This window comes from Perognathus longimembris, chromosome 6, assembly GCF_023159225.1.
Source record: "Perognathus longimembris pacificus isolate PPM17 chromosome 6, ASM2315922v1, whole genome shotgun sequence".
Taxonomy (NCBI): domain Eukaryota; kingdom Metazoa; phylum Chordata; class Mammalia; order Rodentia; family Heteromyidae; genus Perognathus; species Perognathus longimembris.
Window position 1 is genome coordinate 27,898,096 of NC_063166.1, and position 19,394 is coordinate 27,917,489.

The 19,394-nt window shown below is 38.6% G+C and overlaps 1 protein-coding gene across 8 annotated transcripts in view; it reads right to left on the reverse strand.

The window, feature by feature from the left end:
- Positions 1-19,394, reverse strand: part of Hivep1 (HIVEP zinc finger 1) — a 116,205-nt gene that overhangs the window by 61,980 nt on the left and 34,831 nt on the right. Inside the window, exon 1 of one of the 8 annotated variants that reach the window (XM_048348470.1) lies at positions 4,626-5,856. The exons of the other annotated variants lie outside the window; for them this stretch is intronic. Coding sequence (XP_048204427.1) covers positions 4,626-4,701 — 76 coding nt within the window. The 5' untranslated portion in view covers positions 4,702-5,856. Of the gene's footprint in view, positions 1-4,625; positions 5,857-19,394 lie in introns of those variants that run through there. 8 annotated transcript variants of the gene reach the window in all.

Consider the following 19,394-nt stretch of genomic DNA (forward strand, 5'->3'; position numbering starts at 1 on the left):
CTTGTCTAGCATGTGTGAGCTCCCAGAAGAGGAAAAGGGGGAAGGGGAGGAAAAGGAGAAAGGGAGAGAAGGAGGGAGGGAAGAAAGGAGGGAAGAAAGGAGAGAGACAACTATAGTTTTTCCATCTCATTTCATCTCAATTTTCGTTTCTTCCAAGGGTAACCCCTCACCAACAAGAATGAGACATTAAGAGGATATGAAACATTACAAGTAGGTGGTAGAGAGAGAAAAATAAGGTGAAAACAACAGATCAGGTTCAGGTTTTACTCATCATCTACTGAAATGACTTTTATGTGAGGCATTAGACTCAAACTGAAACATACTAATAATTTATAGATCTTTGAGTCTGAGTTAGGGCCCACTAGAATTGCAAGCACCCACAGCACACAGCAGCTTCCACTTTCCCCCAAGTTACTGTGAGCAGTGAGCCCACAATAGAGACAATGCAGGTGATGCTCACCACTGTGCTAAACATGAAGCTGGATTGTGAGCTGACAAGTGCAGTGAATCCTAATGAATCTACATAGGTAAAGCCACTCAAAAACAATGAAGAATCAAAATTCCATAACTACAAGAAAAGCATACTCAAAAAAATATCAAGCTCAAAAAGTGTAACATTGCCTACAATATTTAAGTCATTATCTTTTCCAAATCATAAATCAATATGACTAAACTTCTACTCAAAATCTCTATAAATTAATATACACTGACAAAAGAGAAAAAAGATCTTTAAAATGACTGTTTCACAGTCGTAAGTATAAATAGATTAAGTACATAATTATTTTCAGTTACTAATTTTCTATACTAAAATTTCAACTACAAAGACATTAAGTGATTTACTTCAATTAATATAGAAAATGAGGGAAAAAGAAGAAGTTCAAGCAGAAGCTTAAAGATGGTCAACTGTATAATCCATAATATTAATGGCTCACATTAATAATCATTAATTTAAAAGTCAGATTTTTATTGCAGGTTAACACAGTCAGAAATAAATTCCCCAAATTAATTCTAAAGTACTAATACTTACAAAATATCATAGCAAATCAAAGATTAAAATACAATAATTATATAATGTATATGTATATACATATATGCATATTCTATATTTTATATATGTACATTTATATATGATATATATCCACACTCTTTTTGTGCTAGTCATGGGGCTTTAAGTCTGGGCACTGTTCCTGAGCTTTTTTGCTGAAGGCTAGTACTCTACCACTTTAAGCCACAGCTCCACTTCAGATGTTCTGGCTATTAATTAGAGATGAGGGTTTCCTCCTATCTCAGCCTCCTGTGTAGCTAGGATTACAGGCTTGAGCCACTTATGCCAGGCTGTTTTATTTAAATTAAATTCCTTGGGGTCTACTAACATTATTCATCAAAGCCAGTATCTCAGATAATCGACTGCACATGTGTGTATGTGCATGTGTAGGTATTTTATACATTTTATACCACCCACACATGATATACATGCAAACATCCTCTACTTGTCCTCACTGTTATCTTTATGTATCTTTACATAATTACACACAGAGATAACACTGATGTCTTAGTAAATTTCAGTGGCTTGAAACAAATATTTGTTATTGTGATAAAATTTGAAAAGCACAAAATTATGTCTAAATTTCCCTAAGTCAAACACTGAAAAAGTCACATACTTTGAGAAGGAAGTGATATGATGATCAGCTTTCATATCACTCACAAAAGGAAGGATTAGACCAAACTTAGCACTGAAGGTTCCTGGCTACAAACGAAGTAATTAAAACTGTACCTTTACTCTGTGCCTCTGATCACATAAAACAATGTTTATCAAAATGAACTCCAGGAAGTGGAAACAAGATATTTTATTTTCATAAAAAATAGAAAGAAAAATAATTGTGCTTTCCTACATATTGATCCGTATGAACTAGTCAACCCACAAATGGCTTTCATCAGAAAAATGATCATGCATCAGCTGCTGTTATTTGCTTTAGAAACTAAATGCACCACAAAAATCCAGTTAGGCAACTCATGAGGAAAACACAGTAAATATAACTAGTGGGGAAGGCGGGCTAGCCACTCTTTACGGATGAAATATTGTAGAGAACAGGATAGTCATGATGCAATCACCATTCACTATTGCCTGAAGTCCCTAAGATGTGAGTTAAATACCCAGCAAAGTGACTTCATCCATGCACAACAGCACAGACTACCTGTTAAAATACTTTAGAACCACTCTTCTTGACACCAAGTCAAGGCTAGACTGCCTCCATAGTAAAGACCTTATTTGGGAATAGGGGAGTTGGGGAGGATTTCTCCTCTTTCCTGGTTCGATATGTAGCACTTGCCTGCCATGCAGGAGTCTGAGTTTGATGCCTAGCCCTGCCCAAATCAAACAATCATAACTAAATACACAAAAGGAAGAAGAGGAATATGAGGGAGGAGAAGGGAGAAAGAAGGAATAGATGGGCAGCAACGATCATTATCATCAATAGCAGCAGCAGCAGCAGCAGCATCGCCATCATTATCCCTCCCCTTGAAAAATCCATCTTCAATGAGCAACACTGCCTTCCATCGATGGCTTCAGCACACATCACCCATCAACATCAGCTAACGCCTATGAGCTTATCCTCCATGGGCCTCTTCTTAGGACTTCATATATATACTAAGTCCTTTGATTGCCAAAACAAAACAAAAAAGACCACCTAAACAGAAGGATGGATGCTTCATTTTCCAGAGGGGCAAACTGGCACCCAAAATGTGGAACCTTTTTTCCTGAATGATTAGGTGAATAATTGTCTAAATTGCTAATCAAAGAATGGCACAAGGATTGGACCCAGGCAGACTGCTTGCAGCTGTGACCTTGCAGGTCTCTGTAGACTCCATGTCCATCAGAGGCCTCCTGCCTCACCTAGCAAGTGCTCATCTTCCAAGTATGACCTTCGCTATCATATGTCCTTGAACCTGCTCCTTGCTCTAGCTTATTGTCCACAGCAGCATGCAACACAGCACCCCACCTCCTCTTGTAGTTAGTCCAGACATACCAAGTTGCTCATTTCATGTCTGCCTTACCCACTAAAATCATCAAGCCCATGAGCAGTATCTATCACAGCCATTCTGTTACCCAGGCTCCATAGTTATATAGGTCTCGCCAGTTTTCCATGAGGAAGCTTGAATCCCAACTCTCAGAAATGTCTGCCAATAATTCCAGAAAATCAAGTTTCTCGACTTCCGAGACTTTGCACAAGACTGATCACATATAATGTGGTGTTTATTTTTGTACTATTTGTCCTATATTCCTTGTGGTTTTGATTAGGCCCTACATTGTCTTTTCTTGTGTGTGACTCTCTTTTCTCTCTGAGAGTTTATTTGTTTTGAGACAGCATCCTACTAGGTGGTCTAAGCTGGCCCTGAATACATCATACTCTCAACTTTCTGAGTGCCAGTGTTACAGCTGTGTGCCACCACACCAGGACTCTCATTTTTATTTTTTAAATACTTGGTTTGGCACTGCTTCATGGGTCAGATGATAAAATTAGTTATCATTCTTAAAATAAGAGTATGCCATCTGGGCACTGGTGGCTCAGGTCTATAATCTATTCACATCTAGCTATTCAAAAGGCTGAGATCTGAAGATTGCAGTTCAAAACTAGACAGACAAACCCAGGATTCTTATCCAATTAACCAGAAAAAAAGGTGGAAGTAGAGATGTGGCTCAAGGGACAGATCATAGAAAAAGTAAAAACACTGACCAAGAACACAATAACCTCAGTTTAAGCCCTAGTATTGGCACAAAATAATATAGATATAGATCTAGACATGATTCAGGTAGTCATGTCTGTAGCCACCTTACAATGTAGTTTTCTACCTACATCACTGCTGACTCTTACTATAAAAGATAGTAATATTCAGCTCTCATTTAGATGCCTTTAGAAAACTGACAAGTCAAATGAATTCCTTTACATTTGATAAATATTTAATATTTCCCTCCAAAGAAAGGTACTTTTATGGGAAATATTTTTCTTATCAATAGCTCAGTTTAAAATTACCACATTTGTTTTCAAACAAAAACATTAATCATGATAACATCCACAACAAAATAAAAAAATGAAACTAATGTAATCATTGTATTCAATTTGACACTGAGTCCACCAAAAGCCATAAAATGATCAGATCACAAACTCATGCCATTAACATTTTCTATTTGATGAAAAAGTATGTCTGACAGAATTATTAACAGCAATGATTAGAATTCTCAAAATTCACCACTTAAAATACAAGCTGATTTATCTAGAAACACACAACTGATTTGCTTCTACATTATGCAGAAACAAAACCTTACAACTTTCATTGTTTCATGTATTCTGGTACTAGCTGCTATCATGCTGTGCAACACCCACATACTAATTATTTCAGTTAGTAACCCATTCGCTTCTAGTTACAGTTTAACCTGCCACATTAGACTTTTTGGAATATATTATTCCCATCCCAATTTATTTGCCTTGCTAGTTGATCATTCTCAACACAAACATGCCTTTGTAGTTCGATGTTTATACCCAGGGTGTACATAGGTTTAATGGATTTGAGTGTAGAAAACCACAGCAAAAGTGAACGCATACAACACTACAATCCTTTCACTTCACATAGAGAATCCACAGGCACTTGCACAAACATATCCGTCACACCCACGGGTATGTGCACAGTCACGTTACCAGCCATGGCAGGTCAGCCATCCCCCATTATCTGTGCTGCCTCGGCCTGGCTTTCAGGCTGTGGTCCTGGAGTCCTCCCCCACTCCCTCTCCATGGCAACCGCAGCCACAGAGAAGCCAGTCCACCTCTTACGCAAATGAAAGGAGGCCACAAATGTCAGCAGTCACAACAGCCTGCTTTCCCTCCCTACTTAATTCCCTTCTTAAAGTAACAGTAGTGCATTCTTTCTTCTGCCCGGGAGAACATCTTCCCTACAGGTTAATGGCTGGGAAAGCTACTTAGGAAAATCCGAGTTAAAAATCCATCTGTGTGACCACTTACATAACCTGACTGAGGATCCAAAGATGATTACAATTTGTCGATGAGTTTCATTTACCAACCCAGTGCCTCAGCAAGCCCCCTTTGAATCTAGAGAAGAGTCCTTTAAGATATTAGCTATTCTGTAATCTGGTGTGAGAGATGGAGAGAGGGGGAGGAGGAGAGAGAAGGAGGGAGGAAGGGAAGGGGAGGAGAGAATCCATTACAATTACCAAGAAATAATCAGTACCAAGTATATATTGTTTCCTTTTTAGATACCTATTTGTTTAGAAAAGTCAAGTTTTTAAAAAAAAATTTTTGCTCTTTGAACCAAATAGTCATTAATCCACTCAATAATCAATCCTATGTGAATCCAAAACTAAACAGATAAACCTTCCTTCAATGTTAGTAGATTCATTCTGTAATTACTAGAAAGATATTTAAAGAAGCCAATACAATGCAAGTGTTCTCTTCGTTTGGTTACAGAGACGAGGTGACATGATCCCCTTCTATAAAATCATGACTATCAATAATTTATAGGCATATAAATGTCATTCTAAAACATGTTGCAATCCAGATAGTGCACCAAAATACCAAAATCTGTATGTCTAATAAGAATTCCAATAGCAATTGTGTGGAAAAGTGCTCATTAGTGACCACTGAATAATATAAATATCCCCTTCAGACATATTCTCCTAAGAGAAAATAAAAAAGAATCCAAAACCATTAAGTTAACTTGGAAGACAATACAAAAGAATATTCAGTAAATTTTACAAAATGCAAAGGTGCATGCATACTTTCTTTATTGCCCCATGAAAAGGGAAGCGTTACAATGCTACTCACTGGACACTATGCTGAAAATGAACTGTACAACTTGTAGGTTGGGAATGGGAGGGAAAAACTGGGAGAGAGCAAGGAAAGAGGTGACATTGTTCAAAAAGAAATGTACTCTTTACCTGACTTACACAACTGTAACCCCTCTGTATATCACCTTTATAATAACCATTTATAAATTTTAAAAAAGAAAAGTGCAGCTTTAATTATTTACCAAACATTCACTAAAAGTATCTGCCAATGTACTAGTTGTCCAGATGTTATGGAGAGCCAGACACAAGGCGTTTTCACAGAGGGCCACTCAAGAATGGCACTAATTTTGTGCGAATTGTGCCACAAGCAGCCCAGCCCAGCCCTGTGCTCAGAGGAGTCAGTCCACAGCAGGGCAGCTTGGCAGCTGGACACAGCACAGTAGGAAAGGCAGAGGGAGAGAGGAGGTTCAAAGGTATCAAGGGGCTCTCCTAGGAACTTGTCAAAAGTGGTCAGGAGAACAGACGGATAAGCACTATAAAAGGATCCAAGCCTTGACTCTTAGGTCCATGGTCAGAGTGGAGGATTTTAGACAATGGGATTAGATTAAACATTGATAAGATACACAAACTGATACCTTGAGTTGAAATCCCTTTGGGCAACTACTTAAAAATAATTTAATAAGACATGTTAAATTACTCAAATTAGGGGCTGGGGATATAGCCTAGTGGCAAGAGTGCCTGCCTCGGACACAAGAGGCCCTAGGTTCGATTCCCCAGCACCACATATACAGAAAACGGCCAGAAGCGGCGCTGTGGCTCAAGTGGCAGAGTGCTAGCCTTGAGCGGGAAGAAGCCAGGGACAGTGCTCAGGCCCTGAGTCCAAGGCCCAGGACTGGCCAAAAATAAAAAATAAAAAATAAATAAAAAAAATTACTCAAATTAACTGATTTTGCTTCTAAAGGTTTAATGGAAAACCCTGCCTCACATCACTCTCCCAAAATGTGAGACAACAAAACAGGAATGTCTGTGTAAATCAACTAGCCACCAATTGTATAGACAAAGCTACTAAATACATGCAAACCTGCATACACACTAGATAAAATCTTCCCTTCCCAAAGCTAACAAGTCAACCATGTGGCTTGCGTTGATGCTAGGAGCGTAGTCCTGGTAATATAACCACCATCATCCCACGGCTGGGTATACCCGTCCAGTCTGAGGGCACACATTTATCAAGCATGGGATATCAAGCATGGGCTCCATCCCAGAACTCATTATCTACAGGTGAAGTATTTGTGCAGATTCTATCTTACAGGCTAGACATTAAGAACAAGAGCTATATTTTATCCTCCCTCCCTCTCTGTATGTGTATGTATGTATGTTTGCATGCATGTGTGAGTACATGTGTGCATGAGTGAATGTGTGTGTCTGTGGTACTGGTAATGGAACTCAGAGCCTTGAACTATTTTCAATGCTACTTAATTCATTTTTACAAGTCCAACGTCTAGAACAATGTCCGCTTCATTAGAAATGACACAATGTTTTTAACAAATGTTCTCCAGGTGTCTTTCAACTACAAGACCAATAATTCTAGAATTTTATTTATGAGTTAAGTTAGGCAACTTGAGAGTGGACCTAAAATGGGACTGAATCTCAACTGCTTTCTTTAACCTTCTTTGACTATTTCTGTTTCTCTAAACAAAAGACCAGTAGATGCTGTTTCCTAGCAAACTTAATGTTACCATTAAGTACTACATTGATATGCAGAACAACCTTTTGTTTTGTTTTGTTTTGCCAGTCCTAAGGCTTGAACTCAGGGCCTGGGAACTATCCCTGAGCTTCTTTTGCTCAATGCTACCACTCTACCACTTGAGTCACAGCTCCACTTCCAGCTTTTTCTGTGTATGTGGTACTGAGGAATAAAACTCCGGGCTTCATGCATGCTAGGCAAGCACACTACCACTAAGCCACATTCCCAGCCCCAGGTTAGACTTTCATAATCACAATAAAGTACTGAATTTAAGTACAGTAGAGGTATATTTTACACATTTTTTCGAAACCAATGGCAAAAATCAAGACTGGCTCATTCTCACAGATGAAAATCTTCTACATTGCAGGAACATTTTAAAACTTAAAATGGCTTCCTTTCTAGAAACCACACAATGTCTTCTAGCCTCTACAAATGTAGACAGAAAGGACCACATCCATATGTCCTGAAGATAAAGAAGCATGTTTAAAACAAATGTAACAGTTATCTGATCAGTGTGACTGCCTAAATTCTTCCCATGACACTAAAAAGATGTGACGATTCAGTATTCTAGTTTTAAGGATTTATGACCTTCAAACTTAATATTTATCTTATTTTGTAATCACTATATCATGATTATTGATCAATACGAAAGGTTATAAAGAAACAGCAACTCTATTCTCATTTTCAAAAAAAAAACATCATCACATTTTCTGCCCATCACTCTAATCTATTTTAAAAAGTCATAATGTCAAATGCTTGAGAGGAAAGCATAGTAGTGAGTCCTGCGCACACTAGATCTCTAGCATGCTGCCTCATTCCAGAGCATGTCAGTACAGACAGAAGCTCCACAACCAGTTATCTTATAAGATCTTACCATAACTGTCATCTTTGTGAGTCTCAGCAACAGAAGTCCAAAGGAGACCTAAGATAACCTCTTTAAGAACCTCCTATGTGAGATTGTGGGACCTGCAGATGGACATCAAGATCATCTTCCAGACCACAGAACAGATGCAAGACAAAGCAGTAGAAAGAGGGTGAGGTCCAGGAGGAAACCTGTGTTTTACATCTCTAGATGATGAACAGTCAACCATAGCAAGTGTAGGACCTCTTTAAACAAAGAATTCTAGAGTCCCACAGGTGAGAGAAACTCTGCTGAAAGTATCTAGACTTGGGATAAGGAAAATATGTAAAAGCATTATTTCTAAATGCATCTGTATTTAATTATCATAATAGCATCTATGTTCATGAATCTACTTAAAATACAGCTGCAACAAAAATATATACAAAAATATCATCAAGTTGAATCCATCTGTAGAATGTAAGAATAGTTTGAAATCAGGAAAGGTATTTCTACAATTCAACACAGACCTATCAAAGGAAAACACTGATACAAATTCACAACACATTCTTATGAGAATAGTCAGAAAATCATGATTAAAACACAATTTTCAAAAATATGTAAAGAAAATCCACAAGAAGTGCAGTCATTATATTTAACTGAATTCTAAGAATTCATCCTCATTCATGTCAGTATTTTATCAATGACATCAAAGGCTGAGCATTCCCTGACCTCAAAATAATAAATCCACAATAATCTAATTTCTTTTTCATGATGCTACAAGGGGAAAATCTCATATCATGAAACTAAAATGTTAAATGAAATTACCTTCAAGTCATGTATAAAAGCTATCTATATAAGTAAATTTCATAGTTAGACTTGGGTACTATTCCCAAGATATCTCATTACATACATGCAAATATTCCAAAATCCAAAATACTCTTTTTGTAAGGAATAATCAACCTGTACTTCACAATGCATTAAAATAAGGAAAAATGAAAAAAGTATGATATCACTTTTAAGATAAAAAGGAAAATCACTTTCTTTCCAGCTGATATGATCATCTAATTAGACAAATCTAAGAAAACCAACTGAATTGGTAAGAATATTTAATAAAGTGGTCATACATAAAGTCTACTTACAAAAATTGACAGCTTTAATATACTTTCAAATGTATGACAAAACAAAACAACAGAAACAGAAAGTGTGTATATAAAGAGACACGTTCAGAACTAGGAATTTAGGTGAAGGAATCAGGGGTATTGTTTTGCTTCTCTGGTTTTGTTTCTTTTGTTAGTTCAGAGGTTTTAACTCAGAGCCTTGCACTTGCCGGGCAGACACTGGGCAATGCTTCCAAGCCCTTTAGTTTTTATTATTCTTCCCCCAGTCTCACATTCTACCAAAGCCAGCCTGGACCATAATCTTTTCCACAAAGCTGGGTGATGAGTGCAGGGCACTGGTCATGAGATGGGGTCTAACAAGCTTTTCCTGTGGGCTGGCCTTGAATGCCTATCTTCCTGATCTCTACTTCCTGGGTAGCTAGAATTAACCCCAAATCACACTTTTCCTTTGTTTATGATCCTCACACTCTGTCAATTGAAGCCGTAAGACAGAATATTAAGTCAAATTTAAGCTATTTCCTTCACCTTCAATTCTTCTCAAATTTCCCAATTATTTGGCAGCAGTTATCGATTTCTTTCACCTACACGTAAATTCTGAAAGCATTTCAGCCTATTTTACTATGGATCCCTCACTTCTAATTTGACATTAACTAACCCATTTTGATCTCTGCTTTTACTCCTTCCTTTGTACCAGACAAAGGTTAAATCTGTTCTGGACCTCCAGAACAGCTGACTCCTGCTTTCTTAATATATGATTTGTGCAAAAATGCTGAGCAATCAAATGCACAACAAAAGGTGCCAACAACAGCCCACCGATTCACGACTATCCACATCCCTCACTTGACTCGCTGTATAAACAGCACAGGTTCTGCAGGATGCCTGTTTGGGGATTTTATGAACTAAGCTGGTGAACACCAGTTTGCTATTTTGTATAGCTTGCTTTGTGAGAAGGGAAAGACTTTCTAACCATGGCAAGAAAATCTCCTGCTTCAAATCCAAGGGGCTGACAGAAATTCAAATTCATACCCTAAAATTTGCTAACTCAAAGAAATTCCAGGTCAGAAATGAAATGTCCAACCCAAAGGATTAGTATGATTATTTGTCTCCCACATTATATTTGGCAAAAGAAAATCATAAATTTGTCTACATTGTGTCTTCTGTGGTAACTCCTCAGATAAAGGGCTCAATTTTCTATTTTATATAGAAGCTGCCAAAGACAATGAAATGAATGCAAATTATCTTCATTAAACAATTTTCTTTCCAGTTTAGACTTCTCAAGTATACACTTAGATACTTCTCAGGTACACTGGAACTTCTGGACTGTAGTGTTCATTTCAAGTCTAATTTCAGGAGAACTATATGTAATTACAGAATGTTTTTCTTCCCCACTAGGCAGCGTGCACTATAAGGGAAGGAATCTCTACACTGCCAGAGCAGGGAGACAGTCTTCGTTTCCCAAAGGAGTACATGAAAGTTCAAACTGTGGCTAGTAAGAAAAGCATCCTAAATATTTAAAATGCAGCAAATAAAATTCCAGCGCTATAAGCATAAAAATGGAATATAACAATTTTGAATTCAGTTCTCAGAGCAAATGCTTGGGTCATTTTTGCAGTGTCCTGATGCTGGAGATTGAACCCGCAACTTCACGTGTACATTCACCTAAAGCCCCATCCCTGCCCCAAATGCTCAGACTCTAAATGAAAAAGAAGCGTGGCATTTTATGACTTTTTTTTAAAGCTAGCTCATCAAAGTATCCATGTTGACTAGAAAAGTGAGAAGAGCCACAGACACCACAGCAATCATGAGCTAAGACGGAAACTACATATAGAGCAGAACATGTTAGTTATGACCAAGTCATGTGATACAAAATAATGTCATCATCTCAAAATGGTATCTGCATGGAATCAGTGATCCTGTGAAACACTAACCGAGACACTATTATCCCAAAGCACCACAGGAAAGATGCTGTAGCAACATGTGGTGAGATTTTGACACTCATGTACTCACATATGTGTAAGTCATCCACATGACTCTATTTAAATGATGTATCACATTGCTAGCAGTATTCATCTCTCCATGAAATAACTGAGTAACTATATTTTTGTGAGTGGATCTTCTAATTTTTCTGCAGTGAACATATATTAACAAGTAATATGTTTCCCTATAAATGTATCTATGGAGGAAGAGAATACCATATACTCTTCTTCCTACAGCATAAACCTTGATATTAATCCAGTTATGCAAACCTCAAGTGAGTGAGCAAACTAAGTATAACACTCCTAAATACTTCAGACTGGCAACACAATTAACAAATGAAGCAAGTGTGGAGTAGATATTGGTTATACATTGCTGAGAGCTCTGAAAGCTGTCAGCCTTCAAGTGGAGTAGACTCTAGACTAGGAAACTGAGAAAGGCAGGATGGTCCACTTTGCTGGTACTAACAAGCTAAAGGCATATTTCCACATGGATAACAATGGAAATGGACATTTCCTTTCTGTGATCCTACTTCTGAGAACCCAACCTGGAAAAATAATATCCTTAAAAATGGAACAAGGATGATGCATCAAGCTGCTCAACCTAAGAATGGAGCACAGCTCACATGGTGGAGCATCTGCCTAGCAAGCACAAGGCCTTTAGCTCAAACCCCAATACCACCTAAGACCAAGGTGCTCATCTGAACTAAGTTTGATCTGAAAAAGAACTGAATGCCTCAATATAACAGAACTGTGACTATCATTTCTTTGGGGAAGAAGAAAAGGAAAACGGATGTGTTCTTCTCCCTCCAAATATCCACAAGTCTCATCTACAACATTACCCCACTTTTGGTCAAGACATGGAACAGATTTGGCCCTGATCTGGTGTGGTGGAGTCTGAGAACTCACCATCCCAACATACAGGACCTTAGAATATTCTATTGCTCTCCTGCCTTATAAGAATTGGAGGTACCTCTTTTTGTTTTCCTATTGTATCTTAACATTTAATCTGTAAATACTATTATTTTCTTATGATAATCTTTCTTCCACAGTTCTTAACAATTTCTATACTGTTGCTCTTATTTTTACCTTTGGTAAACTTTATCTTCTAACTACAAGAAAACTCAACTCTTCTTTTAAGCTTTAAAATTGGTGGTGAGGATATCTCAATTTTTAAAGAACAAGGAAAATCTGACTAGACAAGCCACAGAGCAATCCTACATATGTAACACTAGCATATAAAATATACTTATAATGATATACCATAATCCTGAAGATATCATACCATATGGAAACATGTCAGTTTAGATCTCCCCCCCAAAAGAAATGTGGATAAACACAGCTATATCGAAAGTCTTCTGAAATGAGAGAAAATTAAAATCGTGGATTAAAAAGGCACATAGTCCAACTACCCATCTTTTCCAACAATGAAAATAAAACTGTGGTGATGGGAATCTCTACCTCTACACCAAGAAATTTCTTCCTGAGCACAAGTTTTCCAGGGGGTAGCATTTCAAAGCTACCTCAATATATATGTTACAGCCCAGGAATAATTATTATAGTGATTGTAAGTCCTAGTTTACAAGTTTCCTAGTCTCAGTGTGCTGAAATGAATCCTCTGGGATGTATTTCAGGACAAGAAAAGCAAGTTCAAACCACACTGGAAAAGGCAGGCCTTTGCTTTCAGAAGAATGAAGGATCATTTTCTAATGTCATCACTTGCTACCTGCATACCAGGCAAGCAATGAACTCACATTTCAGCTTTTTATCACAACACACACACACACACACACACACACACACACACACACACACACACACACACACACACACACACACACACACACACACACAGAAGCACCAGGCTGCCAGGATGGCTTTAATGCCTGCAGTACTGATATAATTTATCAGACACGGAGGTTATATTCAATGTACACTAGTATCCTTCATAAATACAAACTTCTACCTAGGCAAATTATTTTTATCTCACATGAGGATTGGACATTAATTAGAGATCCTTCAGGCGCAATAGGTAATATCCTCTGAGCATCAACTTTTATTTTTAGTCATGTTTAGTAATGATGTTTAAGGTTCTGGACCAGCAAATGTGACATTGTACTTGATTACACAAAGCCATCCCTGGGTGGCCCTTTAAACATTGATTTGCCCTCCATGAGTGTGAGCAGGAAGCTTCATTTTATTACAGAGACATGTGTCTTGTTAGGTAAAGGTAAACTAGGTAAGAGAACTCCTACACGTTGATCATCAGCATGGACACCTGAGTTTCAGCAACACAGCAAGACATTTTTTGTTCATCCACAGCTCTGCACAAATGGCAGTCCTGAGTTTCCAAACACTGCTTTCCACCAGGGTCATGTGTCAGCAGCCAGTAGCAGCTGTTGTGGCCCCCAGAATGTGCATTGACTAACCACACACATGACATCCATCTCTCATCTGGAAAGTCCCCCACAGAGGGTTCAAACTCATTCTGAAACCAGAGACACCAGTTCCTCCTAGAACTCATCTGGCAAGTTTATGTGAAAAAAAGTTTGTCAGAGAGCCACAGAGCTCCTCTCTCAAGACTGCTGAAATAAAATTACAGGCAAGTATATGTGCAGAAAAAGAAGTTAACTTTTGAAAAAGGGACTGATCAATATGAGTTTATGAAGGTAAAAACATTAACAAGCTGGATGTCAGTGGCTCATGCCTGTCCTAGCTACTCAGAAGACTGAGCTGAGATCTGAGGATCACAGTTCGAAGATAGACAGAAAAGTCCCCCTGAGACTGTTATCTCCAATTAACCACTCAACAACCGGAAGTGGGCTGTGGCTCAAGTGGTAGAGCACTAGCCTTGAGCACAAACAGGCTCAGGAACAGCACCCAGGCCCTGAGTTCAAGCCCTAAAACCAACAACAACAACAACGAAAAGCACTAACAAAACTTTAGTCCATTTAAAAAAAGTAATGTTATACATGACCATCCATATAGTTCCTTCCACCATCTTCTCCCTCCCTATCCATGCTCTAAATGTTGCATTTTACCTACAAACCACACACACACACACACACACACACACAAAATAATACACACACAGTAAAGACTGACATTAAAAGGCAACCCATAATATTTGTGAGTGAATATTTAATGAAGGGAAGAGGCCAGAAAGAGAAGTTTGGATTTTTTTTGGGGGGGGGCAGTTTTGGGTTTAAATTCAAGGCCTCCTATTTGCTCAGCTTGTGTTCTTACAAACTTGAGCCACACCTCTATTCCAGTATTTTCGGGGTTATTTTGTAGAGGAAGTCTTTTAGACTGTTCTGCCTGGGCTGGCTTCAAACTGTATGTAGTCCTATAAACACCTTAGATGATTGCAAGATTTAAAATTTAAAAAATCCTTAAAAACTGAAAGTAAAATGTAACTAATCAATTTCATTATGTAATTAAGTTATGATATAACCACATAAAGAGAGGAAAATGACATTAAAGTATGAAAACACAACAATACAATTATGTCTACTGGGAAACAGGACAAAGCAACTATGGACAAATCTTGATAGTAGTATAGTTGTTGATGTTCTGAAAGTGCTGTTTGGACCATGGGTTAATACAAACCAAGTAATTCTATCATCCCAAAGTCACTAAGAACAAAATTCTCCTGAGACAAAGGTGACATTGGGGTTGGATCCTAATTTAGGTGTTATCCTGACTTTTATTTTAAATATACCTGTGCACTTTTTGTGCATTTGTGTGTGTGTGTGTGTGTGTGTGTGTGTGTGTGTGTGTGTGTGTGCTAGAGGAGGGGGGTGGTGCATAGTGAACTGAATGGCCATGAAACAGTGGCAAACCAGAGCATCGAACATAGTTTGGCCCAGCCTGGTTCCCACAACCCATTTGTCAGTGTTTCTGCCTTTTCTGACAAGCTATTTCAATGAGCCCAGACCAGAGCAAATGCACATTTCACTGCATAAACAGGGGAATGAAGACTTAAAACAGAAGAGAACACAGCCTGTTTGGATGAGCCAACCAGAATGGATGTCATCTGTGGTGATGCTGACCAGTAGGGCCCAATAAGCAGAGCTCAACTACTCAAAGAGTCAGCTATCCTACACACATAGAAAGCATCTCCTGACTGCAGGAGATGGGATCAGGGACTGAGTCTGCTCAATAGCCTGTTTTCAGGAATGGCAGCATTTAAGCCTTAGAATAACCACGTGAGGTGGGCATGACAGCTCTCCTTGCTTAAGAATGTCAAGGTTTAACACCTGGCACAGAGAGAGTAAATGGGAAAGTTGTGATGCCAAGATCAATCCCAGGTTCCTAGTAAGAAGCTGTTCTATTGTGTCACTAGACAGATTCCTGTTTGCTTGGGGGTGACAATTATGTTCATGTATGGACTGTTTCAAGAAGCTTAGGCCAAGCTGCTCAGACTGGAGATATAGTCCTCTCAGGAACAACAGGGACAGTGTCCAAGCTCCTACTGACCTACAGCCCTACAGAGCCACATACGCCCAGTACGCCCCAAGTACAAGCCACTAGTACAGGGAGAGCCTTATGATTTTCCATCCTCATTTTATTATTATATACCAACTCATCAAACCTTCTCTAAACAGGAAGGAAATTTTCACAAATGAAATATTCCACTGTTACACAATAAAAAGTATTGAAATCCAAAGTTTAACTTACTAGAAAAGGGAAGCTTATTTAATTAAACTCTTCAAATGTAAAGCATAAGCTTATGGAAATTCATAAACTTAATTTGTCTTTAAATAACTTGGAATTATTTGTAAATCAGCACATAAAGATCATTTGGTACATGAGCAGACTGACAACAACAAAATATCTCCTCTGCTATTTGTGTTGTTTCCTGAGCAGAGGACTGGGTACAGTTAGCAATGTAACAGCCCTTGTTAAAATTTTCAACATAAGTTATTTAACCAGAAGTAATCTATTTAGGCAGAACAATGGGCACCTTGGTCTCCTACTCCGGCAAAGCCTCACACATGCCACAACCACAGAAACCCAGCCCTACCACCCTCCCAGGGCTGAGGAGCTCCCCAACCATGCTGACCACTCTAAGAGACTGCAAGAAGGAAAAGTGGGCACAAAAAGAATGCCTTAGGGGGATTTGGTAGCCCACAACAAGGGATGCATGGCCATATGACCTTCTACCTTGAACATAAGAAAGTCCAGCCATTATAAACATCATTCATCTCACTCTTTCAAATAGAGATTTCAGCCCTGTTTTTCAAACCTCAGAGTCAAACTATGGTTACTAAATGGGTTGAGAGATCCAGCCCCCAACACGGCACACACTCACTCAGTGTTAGCTATAATCTCACTTCTGCTTACTCCTCCATACCCAGAAAGACTCAGCAATCCAAATCTCATCATGTAAGGTACAAAGCTACCTTTACCTTTCCCTTGACTAACATTTGCATTAAAATGCATTAAGCAGCCACTGTGCTCAATGAATAGCACAATCAACACAGGGAGGCTTAAATTTGGCTTGAACTGAGCAGCTTAGTGGTAGGTAAATAATAAAGATATTCCTAAGCAGAAAGGGCATCTTCAACCACTGTGCTTAGATCCAATCTGGTACCTAGGAAGAAAATGTTTGTCATATCTGCAGATCAACTTCACAAAACACTGAGGACTCCTCCCACAAACACCAATGTAAAAAAAAGAAAAAGAAAGAAAAAAAAGTGTCTGTTTTTAATTCCCAGAGTTCTTCAAAAACATTGGAAAGGAACTTTTGAAGATAAGTACTCCATATAGGATGGTTATAGTGGCTTTGCAAAGAAAGACTATAACCAGCCAGAATTAACAATACATTGACTTAGCTCAGCACTAGTGGCTCACTCCCGTAATCCTAGCTTCTCAGGAGGATGAGATTTGAGGGTCATAGTTTGAGGTCAGCATGGGTGGAAAAATCTGTGAGGCTCCTATTAACCAGCAGAAAGCCAGAAACAGAGGAATAGTGCAAGTGGCAGAATGCTTCAGCAAAAAAGTAATCAAGAGCTTAAAGGCCCTAAGCTCAAGCCCCAGTACCAGAGTGTGCAAGTGCATACACCACACACACACACACACACAAACTGACTTCATGTGTATGTAAATGTATGTAGAGCAAGTGCTCTACCACTTAAACCATGTTTCCAGTCCTGGACCAGCCTGAGATCCCAGTCCTCCCACATCCATCTCTTGAGTATCTGGGAACAGGCATGTGCCACCACAGCCAGCAAAGGAGCATCTTAGATTACTCTTTTTTTCAAGGTAATATTCTACCGTGGGCATTTTTAGTTGGAAGGCCAATAAATTTTGGAGAGAGCAAGCCATCTTTTCTCAAAAGAACAAAAACATATAGTCATTAATTCCTTATTGAAGTAAAGTTTCCTTCCTTCATCTAAAATATTAGCTGTCAAGACCCAAGAATATGCTATGACATGGAAAACACTGAGAGTTCTTCCTATAGTCTGCCCTGAGGAAGCCTACCTGCTCTTACTACTAGACCTCATGGCACCCACAGGACTTGCCAAAAGGGACAGAGAAATAACAAGAAGCCTGGAAAAGGCTGGAAATGCCTGTGGATAAAAAAAATAAAAAAGGTGGTAGAGAAAGAGGGTGCCAGATATTGAAAAGGCAAAGAACTAAGCACACAGTTCATGCAGAGACTTGGAGGGTGTCCATCTTCACCTAGAATGGTAACCTGGCTCCCTCTTCAGGTGTGAAAAGCAAGAGGGTCACTGCTTTGAATGGATACATGACATGAATTCAAAACTGGGCACTTCCTTGGCTGGGGTGAGTTCTCACAACATCCAGTGGATTTTCATCTTCTTAGGAGGAGGAGCATGGAGAGCAAAATGGTGGCCTGTGTGGAACTACTAAACACTGAAGGGTGCAAACAAAAGGGAGTATCATCTTCTCCAGCCAACCCTACCCAAAAGCACAGTGAGATGTGTTTGTAGCTAAAGTCCTGCTCTTAAGTAACTGCTCTGCTCTAGTGTCTGTGTGAACCTATGTCCCCAGTGCCAGGATTACCCGGCAGCACCCGTAACAGCCACCCAGTTCTGTCCATTGAGCAGATGAGCAGTTAGACCGGTTTCTTCCATGTTCCCAAGAATGCATTCCAAAATTACTATTGCACCTGCTAGGCAACTGTATAACTTCCTGATGATTAACAATAGCTTTGGCATAGGGCCCTCAATTGTCTAAAACTGAACAGCCTTTCAGCATCCGGATTCTTCACTGTACAAAGGTTGTTAGCCACTAACACATTCCTAAAATTAAGTTTTACAAGACTTATATCTTTAGGCTTCAGAATTGTATTCCTGTGTTTTATTTATAGATTATTGCTACAAGTATTTGTGCAAGAAATAAATAATATCCAATGTGGCATAGAAAAAATGAAATCTAAGCTTTGGAGAGCACAGGACCAGAATCCCAGCTCCAGTTACTACTCTAATGGTGACTTACTACTTAGTCCTGTATGCCTCAGTTTTCCTCTTTCTAAAATGGGGACAATAAAAGTAACAACAAGCTACATAATGCTTTTTGGACCATTAGATGAACAAAAAAATTACGGCAAATCCTGAAATGTGAAATAAATATAGGCCATTTCTCCTAATAACTATTAGAGACATATTTCACTTTTTCCTTGGTATTTCACAAAAGATGTTTTTGAAAATCCCATTCACTTGTAAAAAGAAATTTCAAGTATTAAAAGTACAAATTAGCTGCTTGATTTCAAACATGTACATCTGAAAAGCAATTATCAAGATTGGTTTTCCAGGATTTAGGTATATTCATTCTTTGTATGCCTTGTCTGCACTATTATGGTTGAGATATTGGGCATTTTAATAGGCACTGTACCAGTGAATTTATCATGTAGTTTTGTTAATAAATTAGGGTTGAGATTTGTTATAAA